This window comes from Lolium perenne, chromosome 2 (assembly GCF_019359855.2).
Source record: "Lolium perenne isolate Kyuss_39 chromosome 2, Kyuss_2.0, whole genome shotgun sequence".
Lineage (NCBI taxonomy): Eukaryota > Viridiplantae > Streptophyta > Magnoliopsida > Poales > Poaceae > Lolium > Lolium perenne.
The window spans coordinates 271,030,219-271,056,237 of record NC_067245.2 but is presented as its reverse complement, the minus strand read 5'-3'; the positions used below and the strand labels follow the sequence as shown (position 1 = coordinate 271,056,237).

At 41.4% G+C, this 26,019-nt stretch overlaps 1 protein-coding gene across 2 annotated transcripts; it reads left to right on the top strand.

The window, feature by feature from the left end:
* The first annotated feature begins 224 nt into the window (after window positions 1-224).
* On the top strand, window positions 225-18,633 carry LOC127335917 (uncharacterized). Of its 2 annotated transcripts, XM_051362657.2 has the most exons (39): window positions 225-442; window positions 2,301-2,353; window positions 2,666-2,765; window positions 2,955-3,062; window positions 3,619-3,735; window positions 3,900-4,050; window positions 4,912-5,159; window positions 6,397-6,585; window positions 6,792-6,847; window positions 6,932-7,049; window positions 7,849-7,932; window positions 8,112-8,204; window positions 8,280-8,381; window positions 8,504-8,569; window positions 8,753-8,848; window positions 8,929-9,036; window positions 9,841-9,954; window positions 10,054-10,140; window positions 11,397-11,525; window positions 11,994-12,192; window positions 12,269-12,409; window positions 12,519-12,562; window positions 12,689-12,772; window positions 13,121-13,189; window positions 13,260-13,336; window positions 13,850-13,919; window positions 14,159-14,308; window positions 14,514-14,579; window positions 14,767-14,911; window positions 15,113-15,177; window positions 15,270-15,335; window positions 15,736-15,829; window positions 16,533-16,569; window positions 16,659-16,716; window positions 16,910-17,020; window positions 17,538-17,605; window positions 17,921-17,987; window positions 18,072-18,140; window positions 18,233-18,633. In XM_051362657.2, exons 1-39 carry the CDS (start codon window positions 362-364, stop codon window positions 18,317-18,319), a joined length of 3,867 nt encoding a protein of 1,288 aa, XP_051218617.1. In that variant the 5' UTR covers window positions 225-361; the 3' UTR covers window positions 18,320-18,633. The 2 variants fall into 2 exon arrangements, with proteins under 2 accessions (XP_051218617.1, XP_051218619.1); XM_051362659.1 differs by lacking the exons at window positions 225-442; window positions 2,301-2,353 and having other exon boundaries at window positions 2,959-3,062.
* The last annotated feature ends 7,386 nt before the right edge of the window (window positions 18,634-26,019 follow it).

The following is a 26,019-nucleotide window of genomic DNA, read 5'->3' as shown; positions in this document are numbered from 1 at the left end:
TAACGAACAGCCGGTCCCTGACCCCACTGACACGCGGGCCCGTCTCCACAGCGTTCCGCTACAAACATGTGGCGAGATCCAAAACCCTCACACGCAGGGAAATTCCCTTCCATTTTCTTTCGGCGTGCGGTGGCAGGCCGCCTCCACTTCTAATCGGCAGCTCACCCAGCACAGCAGCCCCCAGCTCGGCGCTCCTTTATATATTTCGGCCGTGCGGCTCGCCACGAACAAAGTCCAATCCACCCCCAGCGCCCAGCGGCAGTACTCGACTGGGGACCGTGTCCACCCTCCGTCGTCCTCCCCACCTCCCTCCGCCGTTCCGGGGCATTGCGCGCCTCCGCCGCCAGCGATCGAGAGGGCGATGGGCCTCGTCGGGCGCCGGCGAGGCGCTCCCGGCCGCGCCGTCTTCGCCGCCGCCGCCACGGCCGTCGCTCTGATGCAGGTGCGGCCTCGCTCTCTACCCTCTCCGTTTTAAGCGCGCGCGTACGTACGCTGTCGTCGTTGCGCCGCCGCCGCCGCCGCAACCGAGGGGAAGCCGTTTTTAGGGTGGAGTTCTCGTCGCCGCGCCTCGTGCTCTGGACCATTGGGTTCGCGTTTGGTCCTGCTTCGGGGTTCGAGCGCTGCGGCGGCGGCCTATCGCCGCGCGGGCTTTGCTAATCTCGTCCCGTCCACGGCGTCTACTGCTAGTAACGCTCGTTTCCGCTATGCTACTACGGGAGAGGTGCAATTTTTGTCCGTGATGGATCGTGCGTGGATATCGCTTGCTAGTACTAAAATTTACTGGCCGCTTTTGTTTACTTCCGTTTTGTCGTTAGCCCGAGTCCCCACGGGATGTTGATTTCGGGAACTGGGCAGGGTTGGAAGCATCCGAGATTTGTACGAGTAGTAGATTTGCCGCAGCACCGCTAGTGGTTTCTGACACCGCGGTGCGTTCGGATTGGTGGTTGTTCCTGGCTCTGCTACTCTGCGCTGGAGGAAGCCAATTTAGCCCGGTTTTGTTTATTCCGAGCTGTTTCTGTTGGGTGGGTTTCAGTTCAATTCTGGGTTCAGTTCAGTTGTGGGTTTCAGTTCGGCTGTGGGTTTCGTACCGTAGTATGCTGTGATTGCTTCTCTGTTTGGAGTTTCGTTTCCGTTTCCACATTTTGTCTCGAAATGTGTGCTGTTTCCGTGTTGATTGGGGCAGGGTTTTACTCAGAGTCATGTATGCCGTGCTTCCCCGAACATTTTCACACTTCGAGTAGAAACGTGTTCTTACGTACCACCGTCATAATTGAGTAGGACCAGAATCTCTGTGAACAAATTTGCAAACAATTTTTTGTACGAGTTCGAACCATGTGGAGCTGTCAATGGTTCATCATCTCTAAGTCACCGGATGCTTACGGCTCTGTTTTGCTTTACAGCTGCAAGGCCATGCATCATTTTGCTATATTATTTCCAGCTCAGTTTCGAGTTTTCACTGGCATTTCAAGCATGAACTTCGACTGTCAGAACTCAGATCCAATACCCCAAAGTTTGCACTTCAATTTTTCATCTTCCTGCAGCTCACTCCTATCTTGTTTTATCTGCCGTAGAGCGTTTGCTGTAGGAGTAGATGACATTTAGGTGTTGCTGTACGAGTCCTTGCACATGCTCTGAACTTCAGCATGGGACTACGAACAATTCATGCTGCAATAATTCTTGGATTGTTTCTGATGTCTGAGCCTTGGGATTTCGTCTACTCCCTCCCTCTTCTGAAAAGGATGTGTTAGATTTTGTCTAATTTTGGATGTATCTAGACACGTAAAGGATGTCTTAACTTTGTCTAAATTTGGATGTATGTAGACACTATTTTTATCTAGACACTATACATCCAAATTAGACATATCTAAGACATTCTTTATGGGGCGGAGGGACTAAAAAGTATCCTCAATAACTGTTGTGGTGGCTTCACATCACATTGGACTTCAGTTATTGTTTCTACACTTATATTGTGATACAGCCATACAGGTGCCTACAAGATGCCAAGTGTGTGCTAACTTCTCAGAAGTTGCTAGGTTGTTGTTGTCTCTGTAGCACGTACATTACCTGTCTAGGTGTGTTGTATTCATTTTATACATTTGAAGCCGCTGGACAGAGTCATGGTCATGTTGCACCCTGGAGGGGATGATAGAATAACAATATTATGTATGAAGCACATTTTACCATGTAGTGTGGTGTTCATGCATGTCGATTTGGTTGCACTCTGGTGTGACTGATGTCTTGTGTAGTTCATATGGTCTGTCCATACTGTTATAACCTTTGTTCTTCATCCCATGATGCAGATAGTTCTTCTTGTGACGCCCACAGGCGCACAGCAATCCAATGGTACTTCAAGGTAATTTTTCAGGGCAATGTGTTTAATTAAGAGGAACATTTGTTAGATCATGTAAGAACTCAATCGATCTTGAAATATGCTACTCCCTCCAATTCATAATACTTCTCGCTGAATCGCATGTATGTAGACACATTTTAGTGTGTCTATTCACTCGTTTCATCGACAAGTATTATTGGTCGGAGGGAGTATTATAGTTGGTGTGCCTAAAATACTTTGCCACTTAATGAGGTAGTATTCTGTATTGATGGAGTACTTGGTGATCAATTTTTAAAGGAATGGTTGATGCTAACTTAGCTGTGTTTGCTTTCTTAGGGTAGTACCTGCAGAAGGGTACTGTTCCATGTATGGCATTTGTGCACATCGAAGTGATGGGAAGGTCTTAAACTGTGCAAATTCAACAAAAGCTGTTAAGGTGAAAATACAAGCCTTGGTTGCTGATAATTTTGAATGTAACATAGCAGGAGACACACTATCCTGTTACTTTCTAGCATTGTTTTACAACAAGAAGCATAAATGTCTGCATTTTCTTATTTTTGCATAATATTTATTACTGCACCGTTGTGGTTTTCTTGTTTACCAAGTGCTGTTATTGCCTTGCCAGCCAGATACTTTGTTTTCCACGAGGATCCAGAGTCTGTGCCCCACTATCACTGGTGATGTCTGTTGTAGTGTTGATCAGTTTGACACTTTACACCAACAAGTCCAACAGGTAACACCCCTGACTGCCTGAAAAGAATATGGACTGTTCATCTTAACTACACTCGCATCACATATTTATTTTAGAGATTAAGTGTTTTAACGCTGGGAAGTTGATATGTAAATCACCTGATACACATGGATTGCTTTTGCTCTGTAGTAAAATGTTTTTGCCATTGTGCTCATATTAACCTTCATTGATTATCTCAAGCAAAGTTTAGCTAAACTCATGACTAGCGAGCCATGAACCTGCTGAATATTGTGTTAGTTATGTGCTGCCTTTGTTTCGACATGATGTCTGTATTTACTAAGTGGCCACATGCTGATCTTCTTATTCCCTGTTGCATGCAACAAATTACTGTTGTGTTTCCACAGACCATGTTCTTCGCCACTGTATTGTGCAAAATTGATATATTTAAGCCCTTTTCTATGTTGACTACTTGATTATTTTTCACATATCAAATAATGTAGCATGTTCTTTGCAATCTCTAATTCTTCATCATTCTAAATGTCTTTGTTCAATCGAAAGAAATTTCAGTTTGTGGTATATTGCAACTTCGCTTTTGCAGGCTATCCCATTTCTTGTTGGATGCCCGGCTTGCTTGAGGAATTTCTTGAATCTGTTCTGTGAAATGTCTTGTTCCCCAAACCAAAGTCTCTTTGTTAACGTGAATTCAGTAAAACAGGTATATCTTGTCTGACCTTTATCACCACAGTAGTATTTATGGTATTTTTCCTCATGGACATTCTCATACAATTTTGTTATATCAGTTTAAACTGCTAAACATACCAAATGAAATATTTATATGTGATTCCCATGTTCTAACAAGTTACTAGTATGTCTTTTCAGGTTAATAACACTACAACTGTTGATGGCATTGATTACTACATAACAAGCAACTATGGTGAAGAGTTATATAACTCTTGTAAGGAAGTTAAGTTTGGCACTCTTAACACACGTGCAATGGATTTTCTTGGTGGGGGTGCTAAATCTTACAAAGGTACTACCTCAGGTCGGATTTAATCGATGCAACACTTGCATAGTTATAGGCTATCGATGCTTTGGCTTCGCGTCGATCTTTTCAGACCGGAGGGAGTAGTAGATTAAACCCTTTGGTGTTAAACTGTCAATGGAGAGATTGAATAAATGCCAGAGCAAGTTATAGTTTGAGCAATGCTACTGTAATCACCGGGAACTATGCACTTTCTAGAATACCAGTAGCCTCAGTATAGTTTTAGTCCATAATACCCTCAACTCCCTCTTAATCATCATCAGTGACCAAAATCTGAGAAGCCATCCTTGGGTGTGAAGCACTAGAGCTTGTTGAGTTCTGGGCACCGTGGTTTGGCCCCTGCTACTTGTTGATCTCTATCATCATCAGGTTTGTCCATGGCACATGCCAGTTGGCTGCATCCATGCCAGTTGGCTGCATTGTGTCGGGCTCAACACCGATGACAACCAATATGCAATGACAAGTTACATCATCAGATGCATCCTTAGGACCATCATCTTCAAGGATGGCGAGAGTAAAGAAACATGATTTCGGGCTGTCCCATTTATCACCTTGGTCAAGACTATCGAGTAGACTTTGTAGGCTGGCAGCCTATAGCATGCTGGAACTGACCATCTGAAACTGAGATTGCATGACGAGCCTATAGCATGCTGGAACTGCCCATCTGAAACTGAGATTGCATGCCGATCTTTATAGTGAAAGTTATAAATAGACCATGCAATTTGTTTCTTGCATTTCAACTTGGTATTGTTAATTATTATGCTTTGCAATCTGGATCTGCTTTTGAGCTAGTTTTTCGGTGTACCATGACTCATTTAGAAGTATTGGCTTATATACTTGTTACTGCAGAGTGGTTGGCATTTTTGGGGCGTCAGGCGAATCCTAATGAGCCTGGGTCACCTTACTTGATAACATACCGACCTGATTTGAGTGACTCATCTGGGGTGAAGCCTCTAAATGCTACAGTTTATTCTTGTGGAGATCCATCTTTGGGCTGTTCATGTGGTGATTGTCCTTCTTCTTCAGTTTGCACAGGATCCTTGTTGCCTCAGTTGCAGACTGAAAGTTCCTGTTCAGTTAAAATGGGTTCTCTGAAGGTAGCAGCTATCTTTTTTCTCCATTTATGAAAATAAAATGCAGGTCTGAATAATATACCATGCTCTCGGTTCCCTCATTTTCCCTAAAAGCTGTCGTTTTGGCAAACTTGACTACTAATTTGTTCTGGAATATATTTATGAAACCCAACAACATTATTACTTTCGGAGAATACTTTTACCCACGTTATTTGCAAGTATCTATTCTACTAACTCTTTTTATAGGTACTCATGTTCCGAAAGTTTGATTCTATCCATGTCTTAGGCAATTACTAGCGGTGTAGCAATCCACGGAGTTTGCAGCGCTACTTGCCCTAGTGTATAAACAAAAAATGGCATCACTGATTGATAAGGATCATGATTTCCTTGTTAATTGACATGCCACCTGTCACGTGGTCTTGGTTATATCAAACCAGTTATGTAAAATGTGTATTTGATGCTAATTCTCAAAAATATAATATGTGATACTAGTTCTTGGAAAAACATTTGGTATAATACTAGTGCAGAGAAATTTGCACTGGACATGTGTTGCACTCCAGTAGCGATGATATGAATTACTCCCTCTGATCCATAATAAGTGTCGAGAACTTAGTACAAAAGCTATACTAACTTAGTACTCGCTCCGATCCATATTAGTTGCCACTAATATAGATGTATCTAGACATATTTTAGTTCTAGGTACATCAATACTATTGACAAGTAATATGAATCGGAGGGAGTACTAAATTCTCAATACTTTTTATGTATCGGAGGGAGTAGATGTTTTCTTGTGCATACCTGCACCGTTTTTTTGTGCGAAGTATAATAACATTCAAATCTAACAGTCAAATGATTTACTATATCTTGGTAGAATATACACCATCATCGTAGGTGCTAAATATCTTACTACCTCTGTCTATAAAAGGATGTCACAAGTTTGTCTAAATTTAGATGTAAATCTAGACATTTTTTAATGTATAGAACTATAGATACATCTGAATCTTGACAAATCTCCGACATCCTTTTATAGATGGAGGGAGTAATTTTGTTCCATGCGCCTTGTGTAGAAGTTGATCTTATTTATCTTATAACTTAATAGCTTACTGCAATCCTGAACTTTTAATACTTAACTAGAATATATGAATCCAAGGTTTCCCAGCATATTAATATTTTAGGTCATAGTTCATAAAGGTTCCTCTTTTACATGTTGAGTTCTTCCATCATTATGTACGCTTAACTCTTGTCATTTTGACATCTACAGGCCAAATGCTTGGACTTCTCACTAGTGGTTGTGTACCTTGTCTTGCTATGCGCAATTTTATTGTGGGGCTTGTTATACAGAACACGGGGAAGAAAAAGCTTCCCCACACAAAAAAAACAACCAAAGAATGCTGATGATAAGTTGCGTTCAAACAACAACGGCAATGTTCCTGAAAACTCCTCTGTTCAGGTTCTTTTCTCCAAATCATCTTCTGAGAGCCAGAGCTTGCTTGATTAGATAGAGTATATGTTGGTTTCTTCTAGCATTTTGTTATCTAGTGTTCAGTTTGTAAGATAACGATGGTACGGTCTAATAGTTTCTATTTGCGGTCTGTAACGTAGTTATTATTTTCCCAATTTAATGCTATTTTCTCGTGAATTTCTCTTAAATATCAGGTGTCCAGAGCTGCATCATCTTCTATTATCCAAACCTACATGTCAACTTTCTTTAGGTTGGATTCTGTCTCCAGTTGTATTTATATAATTTTTTACAATTGGTGTTTAGGCATTGTTCTTATCTGTTCAAAGTATTGCAGGAAACATGGAATTTTTGTTACTCGACACCCTCTTCTTGTCTTATTTGCATCCTTACTTGTTCCTATCCTATTATGCATTGGTCTTATTCATTTCAAGGTGGAAACGCGACCTGAAAAGGTACTTTATGATCTTCTCATAGCAACAATTCCTGTACTCTTACTAAAAATTCTATAATTGGGGGTGGTTCTTATTCTTATAAGATTGACTAATATAATTAATATTCTGTCCATTAGTATTTAAGACTATAGTTTGATGTAGGCACTAGCCATTCTCTTGCAAGTTGCAACTCATAAATATTCTTTCAGTCTAAAACATGGGAAAAATGGAAACACATGTAAATTTTGAGTAATTACTGACAGTTATTCACTAAAATTAATCACGGGAAATAAAAAGCGAAAATACATTGGTGTGCATGTTATAAAATTTCACTTTTATGTTGGATAAACCTTTTTTAGTCAACTCAGACTTTTTGGGTGTTCTGTATCCTCTATGTTTACGGCCAGTTTGAGATAGCTTCTCATTTTACCTTGCAAAAAGTACATAAAAAATTAATCCTGCCAACGTAGTGAGCGAAGGTCCTAACTTGTTTTGATACTTAGAGAAAATTGGTATCAGGAAGAAAAGAAAGATCAAAGAAAGCAAATCTGACAATGGAAGTGTTCACATCTTTAGCACTCATTTCTGATGGGATTATCTCTGAAACTGTAACTATGATGTACACCAGCACGTGTAACAAATCTATTACTCCCCTCACACCCTTTTAAATGAATGTTTTTTTCTTGAAAGAAGTCAGACCAGTAACAACTGTGGTCCAAGGGTCATTTGGAACTCTTTTTTTCGCCATGTATTTACCACTTACCAGTACAGTGAATACATACATTTCAGAGATATCTGAATTATTTTTTTAATTTTGAAGCTTTGGGTTAGTCCTGGAAGTCAGACTGCCGATGAAAAGCAATATTTTGACAGCCATCTTGCACCATTTTATCGGATTGAGCAGGTATTTCCAACTCTCCTGACTTTTTGTTTTGTTCATCTCAGCTTTGTATATCAACTAGCCATGAGTTCCTGTGTTGATGTTCACCTCTTATCTGCCTTTCTTTTTCATGTCTTACATTTGAAGATGACTTGTGTAACGAGTAACTTTTTAAAAAAAATTAATTACTGTTGTATCCGCAGCTTGTATTAGCCACCTCAGCGTCTGACCAGTCTGAAGCGCCTACGATAGTAAATGACAACAATCTGAAATTGCTATTTCAGATTCAGAAGAAGGTATTAAATCCACAGTAATGTAAAATTCACACTGCAACTGCTTCACAGTTCTAATGTCTCTTTTTAATTGCAAAGATTGATGATCTACGTGCCAATTATTCTGGATCAGTAGTATCCCTTGCTGACATCTGCCTAAAGCCACTCAGTACAGACTGTGCTACCCAAAGTGTTCTGCAGGTGATGATCTAGTGGTGTCTAGTATATATCCTGTGTACTGAAATTAATTTGCTCTCTCTTGTTATATTCTGTTAACTGCGCGTACATCTGTGCAATTATACTAAAATGACGGTCTGTTGCAGTATTTTCAGCTGGATCCTAAAAATTATGAGGATTTGGGTATAGACCATGCTAGATTTTGCTTTCAGGTAAATCTCTACCGTTGAAATATCTTATGGGCCATTTTTCGTATGGTCTTTTTTGTTTCTATCCGAATAAAGACCTTTTAAAACTATTGTTTAATTGTATCACACTGAGCATTGAATATTGGGATACCGATTAGGTCTGTCAGATGGTTGTACCTAACCGCTTAAATATCTACTGTATTGCAGCATTACAGTTCTGACGTGACATGTTTGAGCACTTTTCAATCACCTGTTGATCCTAGTACAGTATTAGGTGGTTTTCCTGGGAGCAATTTTACTGAGGTAAAATGCTGTACTTCTTACTCAACACAATATTTCAGTCATCATCCTACTTTTCTTCTTAACTTTATATTGCTTGGCAGGCTTCTGCATTCGTGATAACATATCCTGTGAACAACAAGGTTGAGAAAACAGGACAAGAGAATGAAAAGGCTATGGCTTGGGAAAGGGCATATATTAATCTTGTTAAGGTGCTGAACTTTCACCCAATTTCTACGGTTATGTGCTCAGCATACACTTTACAGTAGAAGTTTAGCATCAGTTGGTACCTTTTCTACACAAGTCAATTCTCTAACATTTACTTTAGGGAGTGCTGGCCACACAATTTAGTACTTCCATGCTGCCTTACGTAAGGAACGAAAGAATATACCTTTTTTGAGAATTAGTAAAGCAAACTAGAGATATTTGCATTCATTATGCATGGCTCTACATCCTGAGAAAATATGTGGCAGTGGGAAACAACTTAGATAAAGTGGATTAAGAGGGTTCAGATTCATATTCTCGGAGGATTACGTCGGAACATTATTGTTTCAGTTCTTTTTCTCCTTTCGTATATAGTGAGAGGACTCACCGGGCATGTTGAAGCCCCAGATGCCTGTAAAAGGTTATTTCGTGATTGCTAAGTCATTTGCATTTCATGCACAGCAGCGATTAAAATTGCACGGAACTGACTCTTTTTTCTGTTAGGATTAAAACCCACATATCAGTCTGTTCCGAATTATAAGATGTTTTAGTTTTTGTTGAACCGAATGTATCTAGACGCATTTCAGTGTGTCTGTTCACACATTTCAGTCCGTATGTATTCCGCATTGAAATATCCAAAACATCTTATAATTCCGAATGGAGGGATTAGTATTTACTCTTTTCTTGCTAGAGTTTGTTACAGCATTCTGTAGCATTTGATCTAACTTCACAAGAAGGTGCATACCCTAGCGATTTGTATATCTCACTTGAACCAAAAATCGCATGTGATGACTTTTGTGATTTTTTCGCAGGAAGAAATACTGCCAATGGTATTAGCACAGAACCTTACATTGTCCTTTTCATCTGAGAGCTCTATCAAAGACGAATTGCATAGAGAGAGTACAGCTGATGCAATTACAATAGTGGTAAATATATGATATATGCAAAGCATTTTTTTCCATTGTGAAAGATATCCTGTTTGACTACACATTGTAATGTTTATTTGTTCCTTTAATTGAAACCAGATAAGCTATATTGTGATGTTCGCATACATATCATTCACACTTGGAGACCGTCCTTCTCGTTTCTCGTCATTATTTGTTTCATCAAAGGTATGGATATGATAATCAATGATGGGAAGATACTGTATATGCCACTCCCAAGCCTCACAAATACTTTATGAGTATGACAAATATGGGTCCGTAAGCCTAAAAAAGGGTATGTGGGTGCACAGACCTACATGTCAATGAGACAGTCAGTGGCACGCACATATGTTTCAAATCAGCAGTAGTAATACAAAGTTGTCCCATGATTAATTCTATTGGTATACTTGGAGTATCCTATTCCTTATGTTTGCGTTATTTAAGAATTACCTAAAGATCACTTACCATTTACTCATTGTTGTTGACCATACGTTTAGTAATGTGTACAGTGCATGGTCGGTAGTACTTTAGTTGGGCCGACACATTTTCTTGTGGTTGATCTTGAGTCACATAGTTAAAGAAGTTGGAGATGTCAAATGTGATAACATGGATACATACTTATGCTCTAGATTCAGTATATTAAATTAGTTATTTCACTATATTTACCTGCAGTATCTCAAAATTTTAATATATCATAGAAAATTCAGATAACCTCCATGAAACTTTAAGCAACCAGCTATAGTTTTTTAAAGATACTACCTCCGTTTCTAAAAAAGCTTCCAAACTTTGTCTAGATATGAAGGTATATAGACATGTCTTAGCTATAGATTCATCTGTATCTAGAAAAAGTTGCAAAGCTTTTTTAAGAACAGAGGGAGTACATATATTCGGTCTATCCCAAAATAGATGCTAGTTTTGCTTTGCACACTCTCCAATATGTGGAAAATAATTTTATGAGCCTGGTCCACAAATTCACCCCCATGGACCAACTGCAGCAATTGACATGTGGAATGCGTGGCAGTTTAAATCTAAAAGTAGACAATCAGATTCTAATCAAATTCTGTACTTTTTCTCTCTCCTGAAATACGTGTCAATTGCTAGAGTTGGTCCACGGGGGTAAATTTGTGGACCAGGTCTCCTAAAATTATTTCACCCTAAGCAATCTAGGTAGTTTTCTGAACTTTTTATGAAGTTTGACTGCATGCTTCCTAAAGCATCATCTACTGGGGATGGGGTGGTTATACTTTGCAGAGTTATTTATTTCATAGATTATTAGGGCCCTCTACAACTGTTGCACACAATCCAAGTAAAATGTTCTGATAAGAAACTTGTCTTTTAATCATATAACAGTTTGATCTCATGTTTAATGTTCTGATAAGTATTATTATTTTTAAGTATGGTGGGGCTGTCTTGCATTATGTTTCATTTGACAAGATAAACTGCAGGTACTCCTTGGCTTATCTGGGGTTGTCCTGGTAATGCTTTCAGTTTTAGGATCAGTCGGATTCTTTAGTGCTATTGGAGTGAAGTCGACTCTAATCATAATGGAAGTAATTCCTTTTCTTGTGCTAGCTGTAAGTTTCTGTCCCCAGCACAACAGTGGCTGGTTTTCTCTTTGTTAACCCAGTATTTCTTTGATTAGCTGCACTAACAAAAGTGAAAGAAAACCATTATACGTTTATGACCTACACATTTGATTTGTAACATCGCTTCTCATGTTGATTATTGAATTATCTATGCCGAAAATAGGTTTTCCGTGAAACCACCATCACGTTTAATCCTTGTCAAGAACTTGATGTTTAATATTATGAGGTTGTTTTTGACGCCTGCTTTCCCACATATGTGAACACAGTGGTTATTGATGTTGCATTGTCGTCCATTGAGTTCTTGTTTTGTTTTTAGGCAATATTTTCTTGTTGTATTTACCATATTAGTATTTATTTGAAAGATAGTTGGTGGTTGATTAGTACTGCTACTTCATTTGATCTTTACGGTTCTTATCACTCTGCAACTAAATGAAACTGACGGACGTAACTGGCTAGGTCGGTGTGGACAACATGTGTATCCTTGTGCATGCTGTGAAGCGCCAACCAGATGGTTTGGTATTGGAAGAACGTATAAGCAATGCATTGGTGGAAGTTGGGCCATCCATTACGTTAGCCAGTTTGGCTGAAGTTTTAGCCTTTTCTGTCAGTGCAATCAATCCAATGCCTGCCACCAGAATATTTTCTATGTTTGCTGGTTGGTTTCCTTACATACCCTTGCTTGTATCCATAACTATTCCTTTTGGAGTTTCTAATCCATTCGTCTTGTGCAGCAATGGCAGTCCTTCTGGATTTCCTTCTCCAAGTGACAGCCTTTGTAGCCCTCATAGTATATGATTTTAGGAGGGCTGAAGATGGCAGAATTGATTGTGTTCCTTGTGCAAGACTTTCATCGAGCGCAGTTGCTGGTGATAGTAAGTGTCCAAATAAATTTTCATGTATGGTTTGCAAAGTGCTATAGCAGTAGTTGGTCAGTTTGTATATCTTTAATGGTTTCCCTTTTCAATGTCTTCTAAAATTAAGATGACGGCCACCAGGGGCTTAACTTGGTTGCACGGTATATGAAGGTAAACATTTTAACTTTTTTACCTGAGCAAATCTTGTTCTTACTTTCATGGTTTAACCATGTTTTAATTTCTCAAGATTTTCTGTTAGTTTCATTGTCAACTTATAATTGTTTTGTTTTCGTGCAGGATGTTCATGGGCCTATTCTTGGTTACCGGGCAGTGAAGTTTATTGTGATTGCTGTATTTGTAGGATTTGCATTTGCAAGCATTGTAAGTGTTCGTATGTTTTGCATGCACAGCATCATGATTATTTATATTCCTCAAGTTTCACCAAATGGTTTATACTCTGCTACGCACAAGCCAAGTATATTTTTGATTGAAAATTTCTGATGGAAGGTCGATTATCAACTTAGTGTTCTGTCTGCATTTCTTATAATTTTTTTCTGACCATCAATATGGATCAGCTGCGATTCACTACAGTAGGGTAGTGTTTGTTCTTGTCTAGTTGCAAGTTACTTGCATTCTTATTCGACTTCGTGCGCACGTCAGTGCATCTATGTGTTACTGAAAAAATTCTATCTTATCGCTCACTCACGGTGCTTCTTTTGTCCTAATTAGGCAATGTCAACTAGATTGCAGCCAGGATTGGAGCAGCAAATTGTTCTTCCACGAGATTCTTATTTACAGGTTTACTATCACTTGCCTTTTCATAGGGGTCTTCCTTCCTGTAGGATCATGCTCACTGTAATATTTACAGGGTTACTTTAACGACCTTGAGAAATACTTGAAAGTTGGACCTCCACTGTATTTTGTTGTAAAGGACTTCAATTACAGGTAACCAATACTAACATTGTTCTGCAATTTCTTATCTATGCTTTAAAGAAAAGAATGATGAAAACACAAGATGTTATTAGGGTTGGTACAAACCCGTGAAAATCGGCAGCCGAAATTTGCACTCGCAGTGATAGTCTCTGCTCAATTTGGGTTGTCCCGTTAGTTCTAAAAATATGCAGCTGAACAGTTCCTGGTTTTGAACGGTTTGAGGAAACATTGTTGAACACCTGTACATGTTATACTTTGGAAAACAAAACAGCATGGTTGAATGTTCCTTGACGCATAGTTGTGCTCGCTTACCCTTTACGCACTACAATTCTTGTTTTTAGATTGTTCTGCATAATAATAAAAGTTGGTAATCAAACCCAAGTTTCTCATGTTTCTGCATGAGCTGTTACAGTCGCAGACTCGCAGTGTTTCCTTTTGTGAGAGGCAATTTTTTTGAGCTCTTCTCAGTTGCATGCTTAACTCAAATAATTAATTTGATTTTTGATGTGCTACAATGTTTTCCAGCTCTGCATCGGAAAATACTAATCAGATATGTTCCATCAACCAGTGTAATTCAAACTCTCTTCTGAATGAGGTATAAAATTGTTTCTGTCTCTTGGCAAATTTTTTCCCATGTAATATTTTGTATGAAATGATTAATTCTCTATCTCAAATTAGTATCACAATACATTTCAAAGGTGAGTGTCCTTACTATATAGCAGCTATCGGCTCCCGATGCAACTTGATTGATGCGATTTTGATAAGAATGTGTAAAAGTTCATCGTTTGTTGATAACACTGCCCTCCATTTAGCATGGTCGTTGCTACAATGCAGATAGCAAGACAATCTTTATCTCCTGAGACAAGTTATATAGCAAAACCTGCTGCTTCATGGCTTGATGACTTCCTAGTATGGATGTCTCCTGAAGCATTTGGATGCTGTCGAAAATTCGTTAGTGGAAATTATTGCCCTCCAGATGATCAGGTCAGAATTTTTCCCTGTATCTTTTGAAGTTTAACATATTCATACAACATTTGTTCTGGCTGAAAACCCAACCAATTTTTGTCGGAAGCAGTGAAGATTTCCTTCTGTCAGAAAGAATTTCGTAATATGATTACTGACCAAGAAAACATGATCTCGTTGCATGTTGGCATTTTTGCAAAGTGACCTTTGAATTTGTTTGTTGCAGCCTCCTTGCTGTGAAAAAGATTCAGGTTCATGCAATCCAAATGGAGCGTGCAGTAATTGTACAACGGTAAATACTATCTTTGAATTTTGATCTCCACTACTTTATATAATAAATTTCAGATAGCTGCATTCCGTACTCTGTGCCCTATTATGTGTAATGAGTAAATAGTATATTTCAGCCACAGTTCACACATTAATACATACAGAGTAGAAGTGAAATATTTCTAGTCTACTTATTATGCTTTTTGTCTCAGTGTTTCCTGCATTCAGACTTGCACAATGGACGTCCATCTACAACACAATTTAAAGAGAAACTTCCATGGTTCCTGGATGCACTTCCATCAAGTGACTGCTCTAAGGGGGGGAAAGGAGCTTATTCTACAAGTTTGGACCTCAGTGGTCTGTAGTGTACTCCAACTCTGCACCATATTATCATGCCACATAACATGCCAAAGAAATATCATATATTTATAAACGTGAATACATTCTAATCAAATTAAATATAATATGATTATCCACTAAACATACTTGCATTTTAATCGATTGAAATTCTAACATTAAGCATCCACTAAATGTATGGCAACCCCGTTTATTTGTCAGGCTATGAAAATGGCACTATACAAGCCTCGGCGTTCCGCACATACCATACTCCCCTTAATAAACAGGTGACGGATAACATGCAGCCCATCATAATTGTCATAATATATTCCTTTCCAACATGGTAGATTCAAGTAATATTGATATTTTCTTCTTCTAGGCTGACTATGTTAACTCAATGAGAGCTGCTCGGGACTTCAGTTCTCAAATGTCCAGGGATTTACAGGTAATTTACATGCAACCATATTTCAGACGGAGATCATATTAAATTTGTTAGTGTACCTATAAAACATACTGAATTTAAATATACAGAAGTTGGAGAACTTGCTACAGAGGTATAACAACTAAGAGTTAAGTGAATACTCCCTCTGTTCCATAATGTAAGATGTTTTGGCAACAGTTTGCCAAAACGTCTTGCATGATGGAACAGAGTGATATCGTCCACATGAATACTAACAGTCGATAGCTATTTAAAGAGACGCAAGTTTGTGCGAATTTCTTACTTTTGTCGAAGGTTTATGACATAGTAACTGCTCTATATTTCATACTGATTATTCTTAGCTTTTGCTTGGATGCTATGGCCTGATTATATTACTAACAATCTTAAATACATCTTGGTTATGCAGATGGAAGTCTTCCCATATTCTGTGTTCTATATATTTTTTGAGCAATATCTCAGCGTATGGAAGACAGCTATCATGAATATATGTGTTTGCCTTGGTTAGTTACTTGTAACATTCACAGTTTGTTAGATTTATGTGTATATTCTTATGATACAGTTATCATAGGATCTCATTTTCTGTGTGAACATTTTGCTTGGGTATCAGAGAGAAGTATTATACTTTTCTCTCCTAGTATGAATGCACAGTATAGACATTTCCTGCTAAACTAGCTTGATTATTTTGATATGTTCCTAAGAACTAGCTGGTGAATGTTGTTATGTAGAGCTAGGTCTATAGACGGCGGTGCCAATGGGCAATAAGCCATGCTATAAGTTATTTTCCTGACAGATTGAGCTAAGTTAGGGGTAAGAGTTTGAATTAGGAGCGTGATTAGGAGTGATCGGATGAGTTTGAATTAGGAAATGTTTGCTTGTATAGGACCCTATGTCAGAGCTGTAACACATCTATATAAGGGAGTGGTTTCGTTCCATTCAACAAAGGTCTTACAATAAGTTTCATCTATTTCCCCGCCTAGTCTTCTTCTTTCTATGCACATCACCTTTTTTTTACCCACCCAACAATCACAGCAGCTGGCCACACTCACCTCTATCCGGTGCTGGGATCACCTACCAATCATAGCTTCAACTAACAAATATAATCATGACAGCCATTGAAGAAAATAATCACGACTAACGTAATTGTCTATTTATTCATAGTGTTCCTTCATCTGACACAGTTCATTGTTACGCAAACATTGACAGGTACAGTATTTATTGTTTGCTTCGTAGTCACCAGCAGGTCAGCAACATCTTTCAGAAACTACACACTAACTTTTTCAGTATATTGTTTGGTATATTGTGATAATTCATTATCTCTATTGGTTTCAGTTTATGGGCTTCAACAATCATTTTAATTGTTCTGGCCATGATAGTCTTGGATTTGATGGTATGTTTGACCCTCTTCTGTCCAATATAAATACTAGTTTTAATATGTATTTCCAAATTCATAGCAATTATACTGATTGTTGTAGGTTTTATGCATTTTCTACAGTAGTTCTAGAAATCCAATTTTCAATGTTAAATAACTTTTTTGTGATTTCATTATCTATTAATAACATTTTCTTTCAAACCTTTGGCAGGGAGTAATGGCTGTCCTTGGAATTCAGCTCAATGCAATTTCTATTGTGAACCTTGTTATGTCGATAGGAATTGCTGTTGAATTCTGTGTTCACATTACACATGCCTTTATGGTAGGTGCATTGTACTTTTGGAAATGCCAGTTGCAAATCTTCCAGTTTAGCTGAGTTCTGTGATTATTAGGAAGAGTTGGCTCTAGTTCTGCTCCAAACTCCTTGAAGATAGTGTTACTATGCATTTGAAATATTGAGTAGGGAGAAGTATCACACTGTTCAGGTCACTCCTAGACTTCCTAACCTCTTAGGAACTGTGTGTGTTGTGCACTTGTACTAATTAACTTGGAAATTTGTTCTTCCCACCACTTAAAACTTTCAGCCCTTATTTCCACTGATCTACAATGTACTTTGAAGTTGAAAGTAGTTTGGTTCTCTGTACAGTCTACATGACACCGGAGCAACAATGGCAAACCAATTTTTCTGATACCCAAAACCACTTGTCCCAATATTGAGAACCCATGGAAATAAAGTTCTGACGTGTTTCTAATTCTCAGTATATATTTTCTTCATGTTTTTATTGGCTGTTCTTTTCCATATTCATGTCTAAACCCTTGTATTCATTTCTAATTTACAGACAGGCATTGGGGATAGAGAAAATCGTGCAAGACAGGCTCTATCGACAATGGGTGCTTCTGTATTCAGGTCAGCCTCATTATTGTATATGTTGGGACAATGTTACGTTGATAAAGAAATAGCGATACTATTATCGAAAAAAAATAAAAATAGGGATAGCATTTGAATAAATTGCTTGGAGCTTATCGTCGACTGTTTGAGATCTTTGGGTTATATGTAAGCACCCTTCCAGTTTCATTTGGGTGTGCATTTAGCATAAGGAAGTTTCAGAATGTTGCAAATAAACTTACTGAAGTCCAGTTCCAGCTTTATCCCATCTTTCCTGGCTGGTTGTTATGTTTATAATTTGCATTATCTTGGTCTGACATGCTGTCTTTTTTTCAGTGGAATTACCTTGACCAAGCTTGTTGGAGTTATTGTCCTGCGGTTTGCAAAATCTGAAGTTTTTGTGGTACGTACACCTCAAACTGCAATTCTTAGCTTTCTTCTGATTGGAATTTAGCTTGAAGCATCTTTTAAATCCAAATGACTGCAGGTATATTACTTCCAAATGTACTTGGCGCTCGTCCTCATTGGCTTTCTGCATGGGCTTATCTTCCTGCCGGTTAGCATTTTAATTGTCTGCCATCTCTTACTCGTCTCCACATATTCCCGTGAGGAGCTATCAGCCTAACTTATAATTGATGAATATTTCAGGTTGTGCTCAGTCTGTGTGGCCCTCCTGAAAAGACCATGAAACCGATCGAACAAAGTCAGACTCCGCCTTCAAATGAGCAAACTTGATAACCATATAAGCATTTCAATGTACATATTACCAGGCGTAGGAGGAAAAGTGCAGTGTACATCTGTCTAGAGGCGGAAGCAATATTTATAGCTCGTAGAAATAGGTTTAGTTAAGCTCAGTTGACGGAACTGGTTTGATCTGTATTACCACACGCAGAGAAGCGTCAGAGGTCAATGCAGACCAGTGTAACCTTCCATTTGCTTTTTACGGTTTTAGTCCACTTCAGTGTACGTGGTGCTTTGTAGTATATCCGCTTCATGCGAGAACCCAGGTGCCCATGCCGTTTTGGTGCCAGTCCGTTATTGTTCCGTCCTTTTTGAGTTGGCTTGTTCTGTGCGTTCTACATGGAGCGAGGGGAACGTGGGTAGTTTGAGCAATGTTTTGACATGTCAAGTATGGTCTACCCCGTTATCTTTTGACATTATCAACACGTTTTAGCCGTCCACTATGCATTGGAGCTTGTGAAGGCCTGCGTTGAATATGTCCAAACCATCTTAGACGATGTTGGACATGCTTCTCTGCAATCGGTGCTACCCCAACTCTATCTCGTATATCATCATCCCGAACTCGGTCCTTCCTCGTGTGGCCACACATCCATCTCAACATGCGTATCTCCGCCACACCTAACGGTTGAACATGTCGTCTTTTAGTCGGCCAACACTCAGCGCCATACAACATTGCGGGTCGAACCACCGTCCTATAGAACTTGCCTTTTAGCTTTTGTGGCACTCTTATCGCAAAGAATGCCAGAAGCTTGGCACCACTTCATCAATCCGGCTTTGATCCGGTGGTTCACATCTTCATCAATATCCCCATCCTTGTGCAGGATTGACCCCAAGTATCGAAAGGTGTCCTTCTGAGGCATCACCTGCCCATCCAGGCTAACCTCCTCCTCCTCGTGCCTAGTAGTACTAAAACCGCACATCATGTACTCAGTTTTAGTTCTACTAAGTCTAAAACCTTTCGACTCCAAGGTTTGTCTCCATAGTTCTAACTTCCTATTGACCCCGTTCGACTATTATCGATTACGACCACATCATCCGCAAAGAGCATACACCATGAGATATCTTCTTGTATATCCCTTGTGACCTCATCCATCACCAAATCAAATAGATAAGGGCTCAAAGCTGACCCCTTGCTTCACTCACAGCTCACTTTGCGGCCTTCTTTGTTATCTTGTACTTCTCCATGGTGTATGCACTCCTATCCAGGTACAGGCGTCTGAAACAATCTTTATTCTCCTTAATAGCCTTCTGAACATCAGTGTTCCACCAGCAGGTATCCCTAACTTCGCTTCTACTTCCCTTGGACACTCCTAACTCCTCTGAGGCCACCTTACGAATACATGTCGCCATCTTCATCCACATATTGTCTGCATCCCCTCCTTCCTCCCAAGGGCCCTCCTTAATGACCCTCTCCTTGAACGTCTGAGCTACCTCCCCCTTGAGATTCCACCACTTCATTCTAGCGACTTTCGCCCGCTTATCCCGCTGGACACGAAGTCGAAAGCGGAAGTCAGCCACCACAAGCTTATGCTGATGGACAACACTCTCCCTAGGTATCACCTTACAATCTAGGCACGCACTCCTGTCTTCTCTCCCTGAGAGCATGAAGTCAATCTGGCTGCTGCGGTGGCCACTACTAAAAGTCACTAGATGTGATTGTCTCTTTTTAAAGAGGGTGTTAGCTACGATCATGTTGTACGCTAAAGCAAAGCTTAGGACATCTTCCCCTTCCTGATTTCTGATGCCATAGCCAAAGACCCCATGCACCCCTTCAAAACCTATGTTAGACGTACCCACGTGGCCATTAAGGTCTCCTCCTATGAAGGGCTTTTCGCCACCGGGCATACCCCTGATCAAGTCCTCTAGGCCTTCTCGGAACTCCCTCTTGGTGTTCTCACTGTGGCCTATTTGCGGGGCATAAGCGCTAATAATATTGAGAACTAAGTCCCCAACTACCAGCTTGAGCAGGATAATCCGGTCCCCACATCTCTTGACGTCTACCACTCCATATTTGAGGCTCTTGTTGATCAATATGCCTACTCCATTTCTGTTTGGAGTCGTTCCCGTATACCACAACTTGAAGACGGTATCCTCTACTTTCTTCGCCTTCTGTCCCCTCCACTTGGTCTCCTGGACGCAAAGGATATCAACGCCTCTCCCCACCGCTGTATCAACCAGCTCCCGAAGCTTACCTGTCAGGGACCCTACGTTCCAGCTACCTAAGCGAAACCTCCTAGGCTCAGCTAGCTTCCTTACCCTTCGCACTCGTCGAGCCAAATGCGAAGACCCTTGCTCATTTTCCACTACACCCAGGCGCCGATGTAGCGCGTCACTAAGGATGCGGCGACCCGATCCTTGCTCACTTGCCACCGTATCCGGATCTAGATACGGCGCGCCACTAAGGTAAGTTCCCTCTCTTTTCTCTTTTAAATTATGTTTTATATTTTCTTTTTTTATTTACTGATTTGTATTCAAATTTGAATTATGTCTTATTTTGCAGGTTCTAAATTATTTGAATATCAAAACAATTTAATAATTGAAAGTTCAGAGATGGTAACCTAGAGGGGGGTGAATAGGTTTCTACAAATTTTAATTCTTTCTTTGCAATATTAGGCTTTGGGGAATATAAAGGTGAGCCTAATGCAAACTAGGTGAAACAACCTATAGGAGGATACAACTAACTCGAGCACGAAGGCTCTCACAGGCAGTTAAATCACAAGTAAGGAGTTCGGTTAGAGATAACCGATAGCACGCGGAGACGAGGATGTATTCCCGTGTTCCCTTCCTTTGCAAGAAGGTACGTCACGTTTGGAGGGGTGGAGGTCCCACGAAGAATTCCCCACGCCACGAAGGCTCACCCTATTCTCCGGAGCCTATCCCACGAAGGAATAGCTCACTCACTTGTGGTAGACTTTAAGGTAGCCTCCAAACCTTCACAATCTTGTCAGGAGCAAATCTACAGCCCGGATACTTCCGAACCACTCTTGCCCACCTAGGGTTTCCAAGGAACCCTAGAGAGCAAGATCTCGATGAATACAAGGGGGAATGAGATTTAGCTTGGTAGAACAGTAGATCGGGTCCTCCTCTATCGTTTCCCCGGAGGGATTTGAGTTTGGGTGGAGGAGGAGGGAGATCTGAGGCTTTTGGTGTTTCTAGCAATGGAGTATGAGAGAGAGAGCTCAAGAACAGTTTGAAGTGTAGTGCCTAACTCTTCAGAGGTTGGAGAAGGGCTATTTATAGTGTCTCTTGAAATATGGCCGTTGGAACTTGACACATCAGCTTTTCTCTCGACAATCCCGGTCAACCGGACCACAGACCGGACGGCCCAGCGCAGGGGCCGGTCGGACCGGGCCACAGACCGGACCCGCCGGTCCAAACCGGGCGGCAGGCCGGACCTCGACCGGGGGTCACTTTGCGTCTTCCAGAAGGTCACCCAGTTGGCGCCCGGCCGACCGGGCGGCACGCCGGGCCGGCCGGTTGGGAGGCCGGCTGACCGGGCGGAAGGCCGGAGCCAATCCGGCGCACAGTCCGGCCGACCGGGCGGCAGGCCGAAGCCAGTCCGGCGCATGGTCCGGCCGACCGGGCGGCAGGTCGGATTACTGCTGTAGACCCCTTTTTGATTGTTGTTGAAGTGGGGGATCTCCTTTAGCCTTCTTGTTCCTTTGATACACCATTTATGCCTCTTTGCCTAATACCTGAGATTATCCTTATAAACATGTATTAGGCCAAATACTCTAGCACGGTGTCATTGTTACCAAAATAATGGATAAGGGTAAAATACCCTTACAATCTCCCCCTTTTTGGTATACGATGACAAACCGAGCTAGAGTCACATATAGATATTATGATAAGCTCTAAACCTTGATTCCATATAAGATATTACGACAGCTCCCCCATAAAGTGTGCACTTGGAAAGTTTGCGTTTGAATACAAAGTGCACCATTTGTGGAATATGAGAAGCTCCCCCAATATCTTTAGGAAACAAGCATGGTATGGACAAGTATATCAAGATATGTAAGCATAAAGCATGATCATCCTAATAGAGTGCTTAATCATACAAATAGTTGTCCATACACAAATTATTCGAAGTAGCAAATGGTTCTTGAGAAATTAAAGCAAATAAGCACAAGCCATATAAGAATCAAATAAAGCAACACCCATGGCTTGTGACAATCAAAGAACCCCGTGAATCCTAGACTCTACTCTCTTCTCCCCCTTTGGCATCGGAACACCAAAAAGGCGAAGAAAAGAGGAGAGATGCTAGCGCACCCATCAGTAGAACTCATGCCCAGTGGAATAGGATCCCTCGCCATCATCATCCTCTTCCTCATCCTCATCACCGGCATCCTCTTCAGCATCATCAGCAGCAGGGGCACGAGCAGTCCTGGGAGGAAGACCACCATGAGCATACATAGAGAAGTCGAAGTTCTGGAACATCTCATCAGAAATGGGAGGCATCTCCCAAGCAGGTGCAATCACAGGCTCCATCTCAGGGCCAGAAGGAGAAACAGGGACATTCCGTGCAGCCATGAACTCATTCTGTCGCCTCCTGGTCTCCTGGTTCAAAGCAAGACTTTGATGTGCAACATCATTGGTATTCTTGCACATTTGCCACAGGCTGGAGAGGAAGCGAGCGGCACCGCGCTTGGGGCGCCGAGAGTAACTGGAGCTAGCTGCAGGATCATGGCGTTCCTTGGAACGGCGCTCAGAGGGCATCATGGTAGGGACGTCCGGACGAGTGTCCTGATTGGGGAACTTGAATGGTTCCATGATGACTCTTTGATCAAATGTGTTGAGAGGAGGAGAAACTATGTGGTTGATGAGCCGCTGAACATACTGAGCATAGTTGGGAGTCATGCGGCCCATAACTGAACGCTTCAGTTCACAATGAATGAGATCACAGCCATCAATTTTCCTTAGCCTGTCAGGGTGGCAGTAGTACATCAGATTCAGGTGGTAGTTCCTGACTTCACTGGTATCGCCAGACTTGCTGATGAGACTTTCACGGAACATCTTGGCAAGGACAAAATAAGAGTAGTACATCCCAGAGATAGTGGGAGGCCCAGCTGTAGGGTTCGGGGGATAGAAAAAGGAGATGTCACCTTTAACGAGCTTAGGCCGAGAATGAATCCGAAACCCTTGAGCAAGGCCACCACCAAAACCCATGGCTTCACAGAACTGAGTGTAGGTGCATGAGTACTTCTCCTTGCCAGTCATCCAAGTCATAGTGCGATCCTCATCATCATGGAAGAATACGGTGCAATGGAATTGACGGACTAGAAGGGGACAATAGATGCTTTCTGCTTGTTCATCATCGGGCTTCAGGCACACAAGTTCATAGAGTCCCAAACCCTTCAAGGTATCAACCACAAAACGGTACTTTGTGGCTTCATGCAAGGCAAGCTCTTCAGGGTTGATAGCCTTGGGCATCACAACAACACCATTCTTCATACACTCTCTAGTGTCATAGAAATCTTCCCATAGGCGTGCTTGAGTCTTCGTCCAGAAGAACTTGTCCCCACCAGTGTAAGTCCGTTGCTCATAGCGATACGGATTCTCCGTCCTCAAATCCTGCCAATCACCACGATGTGCGTCTCCAATATTAAAGGCTGGCACTATTTCATCATCCTCTTGGGCAGCATGCTTGTCCTTTCTCTTTCCACCAACTGTCTTGTTTCTTCCCCCAGCGGAGCTGCCAGTGTCAGTAGTCTGAGGTGCTTTAGGAGGAATGCGGCCACTAGAACAGCGGGGTGGAGGCACTGTAGGCCTTCCTCTCTTGGCAACAACGCCACGTTCTTCACCACTCCAACTATCTGTGAATGAAAAAATAGAGCGAGGATAGCAGTGGGGTAAGTGTACATGTCATCAGTAAGTAGGGAAGCCAAAAAGCATAGCATATATCCAAGTGTTTCGATGAGATTATGCGAAGAACTAGGCAATCCGGCGCACAGGCCGGTCCAACCGGGCGGCAGACCGGACGAGCCGGTTGCCAATCCGGTTGACCGGGCGGCACGCCGGACCGGCCGGTTGAGAGGCCGGTTGACCGGGCCGATGACCGGGTCTGTCGAATTTGTGAGATGTTGCCCAGAATTTCTACCACAAAATCATGCAAAAAATCATAAACTTGGACATAAACTATAGCAATAGAGTGGAATATGTGCATTGTGCTGTGAGACACTCTAATGGCATGAGGACTTACAAATCTTAACCCTAACCCTAAAATTTCCTCAAATCTTCTCAAAGATGTGTAATGTGTGATGAGGACTAGGGAATAGAAAGAAAGAGAGAACAAATTACCCGAAGACATGGTCCTCCTTGATCAAGAGAACAAGAAGAACACCTAGGTAGGGCTTGAGAGCCAAAACCCCAAGATCTCCCAAAATAGCTTGAGAGGGACCAAATCCTTTGGTGGAGATGTTCCAAGGGTCCCGATCTATGATGTGGTGGAGTTTGGGAGACTTCTAATGGTGGGAAGACCCTAGGGAGAGGTGGGGATGAAAGGGGCGGCGGCAATGGTGTGTGGGGTGGATGGGGAAAAGTGAGGAAGAAGAACCCCCAAGGGGTAACGTCCTCCCACTTAACCAGCCGCACGGCCGGTTTGGCGCCCGGTCGACCGGGCCTGGCGCCGGCTGGCCCGGCGCAGAGGCTGGTCCAACCGGGCCAGAGACTGGCCAGGGACATTCTGCCCAGTTTTGTCTTGTTTTGCCTCGTTTTGCCCCTATTCTTTGTGTAAATGTGTATGAATGCTCAGATGATGACATGTACATATAGATAGATAGATGATGATGAGATGAGCATAGACATGGGGTTGGAAACACAAAGTTCTCTAGGCATACCCATTGGAGTGAAAATCCAAACAAGATGTAAATAGCAACAATGGGCATGATTCGAAATATATATCAAGAATCATAAGTCATTTTGAAGTGATTTTTGCAATAAGATCATTTAGCCTTATATAGTCAAATCAAGTTGTAATTGGGGCTTAATGAGGGGCGGGGGATTACTCCCCTATGTGAAAGCGCAAATGTCATGAGACCTCGAAGAGACATGCTTGGGTCCATATAATGACATTGGGTCTATTTATATTACACATAGGTATGCATCATACCAAGACATGGTAAGATGACTATCCCCATATGTGCTATGCCTCTAAGCTAGATAGCAAGATAAATGCAAGAATATAGTGCAAGAAGTTAATCAATCCAAGTTTTTAGGATCAAGAATACCAAGTTCTCCTCTCAAGTTAACAAACCGGGCTTCATCCAAAGGCTTAGTGAAAATATCCGCCAATTGGTAGGTTGTTCCCACATGAGTGAGACCAATATCCTTATTGGCAACATGGTCACGTAGGAAGTGATGGCGAATGTCAATATGTTTGGTGCGACAATGTTGAACCGGGTTATTGGCGATCTTAATTGCACTTTCATTGTCACAAAGAAGAGGCACCGTACCAAGAGACACACCATAGTCTTTCAAGGTTTGCTTCATCCATAACAATTGAGTGCAACAAGATGCCGCGGATATGTATTCGGCTTCGGCGGTGGATAGAGCGGTGGAGTTTTGTTTCTTGGATGACCAACTCACCAATGACCGGCCAATAAATTGGAAAGCCCCGGAGGTAGACTTCCGGTCACCTTTAACGAGCTTAGGCCCAATCGGAATCCAATGAGTTCAAAGGTTGACCCCTTTGGATA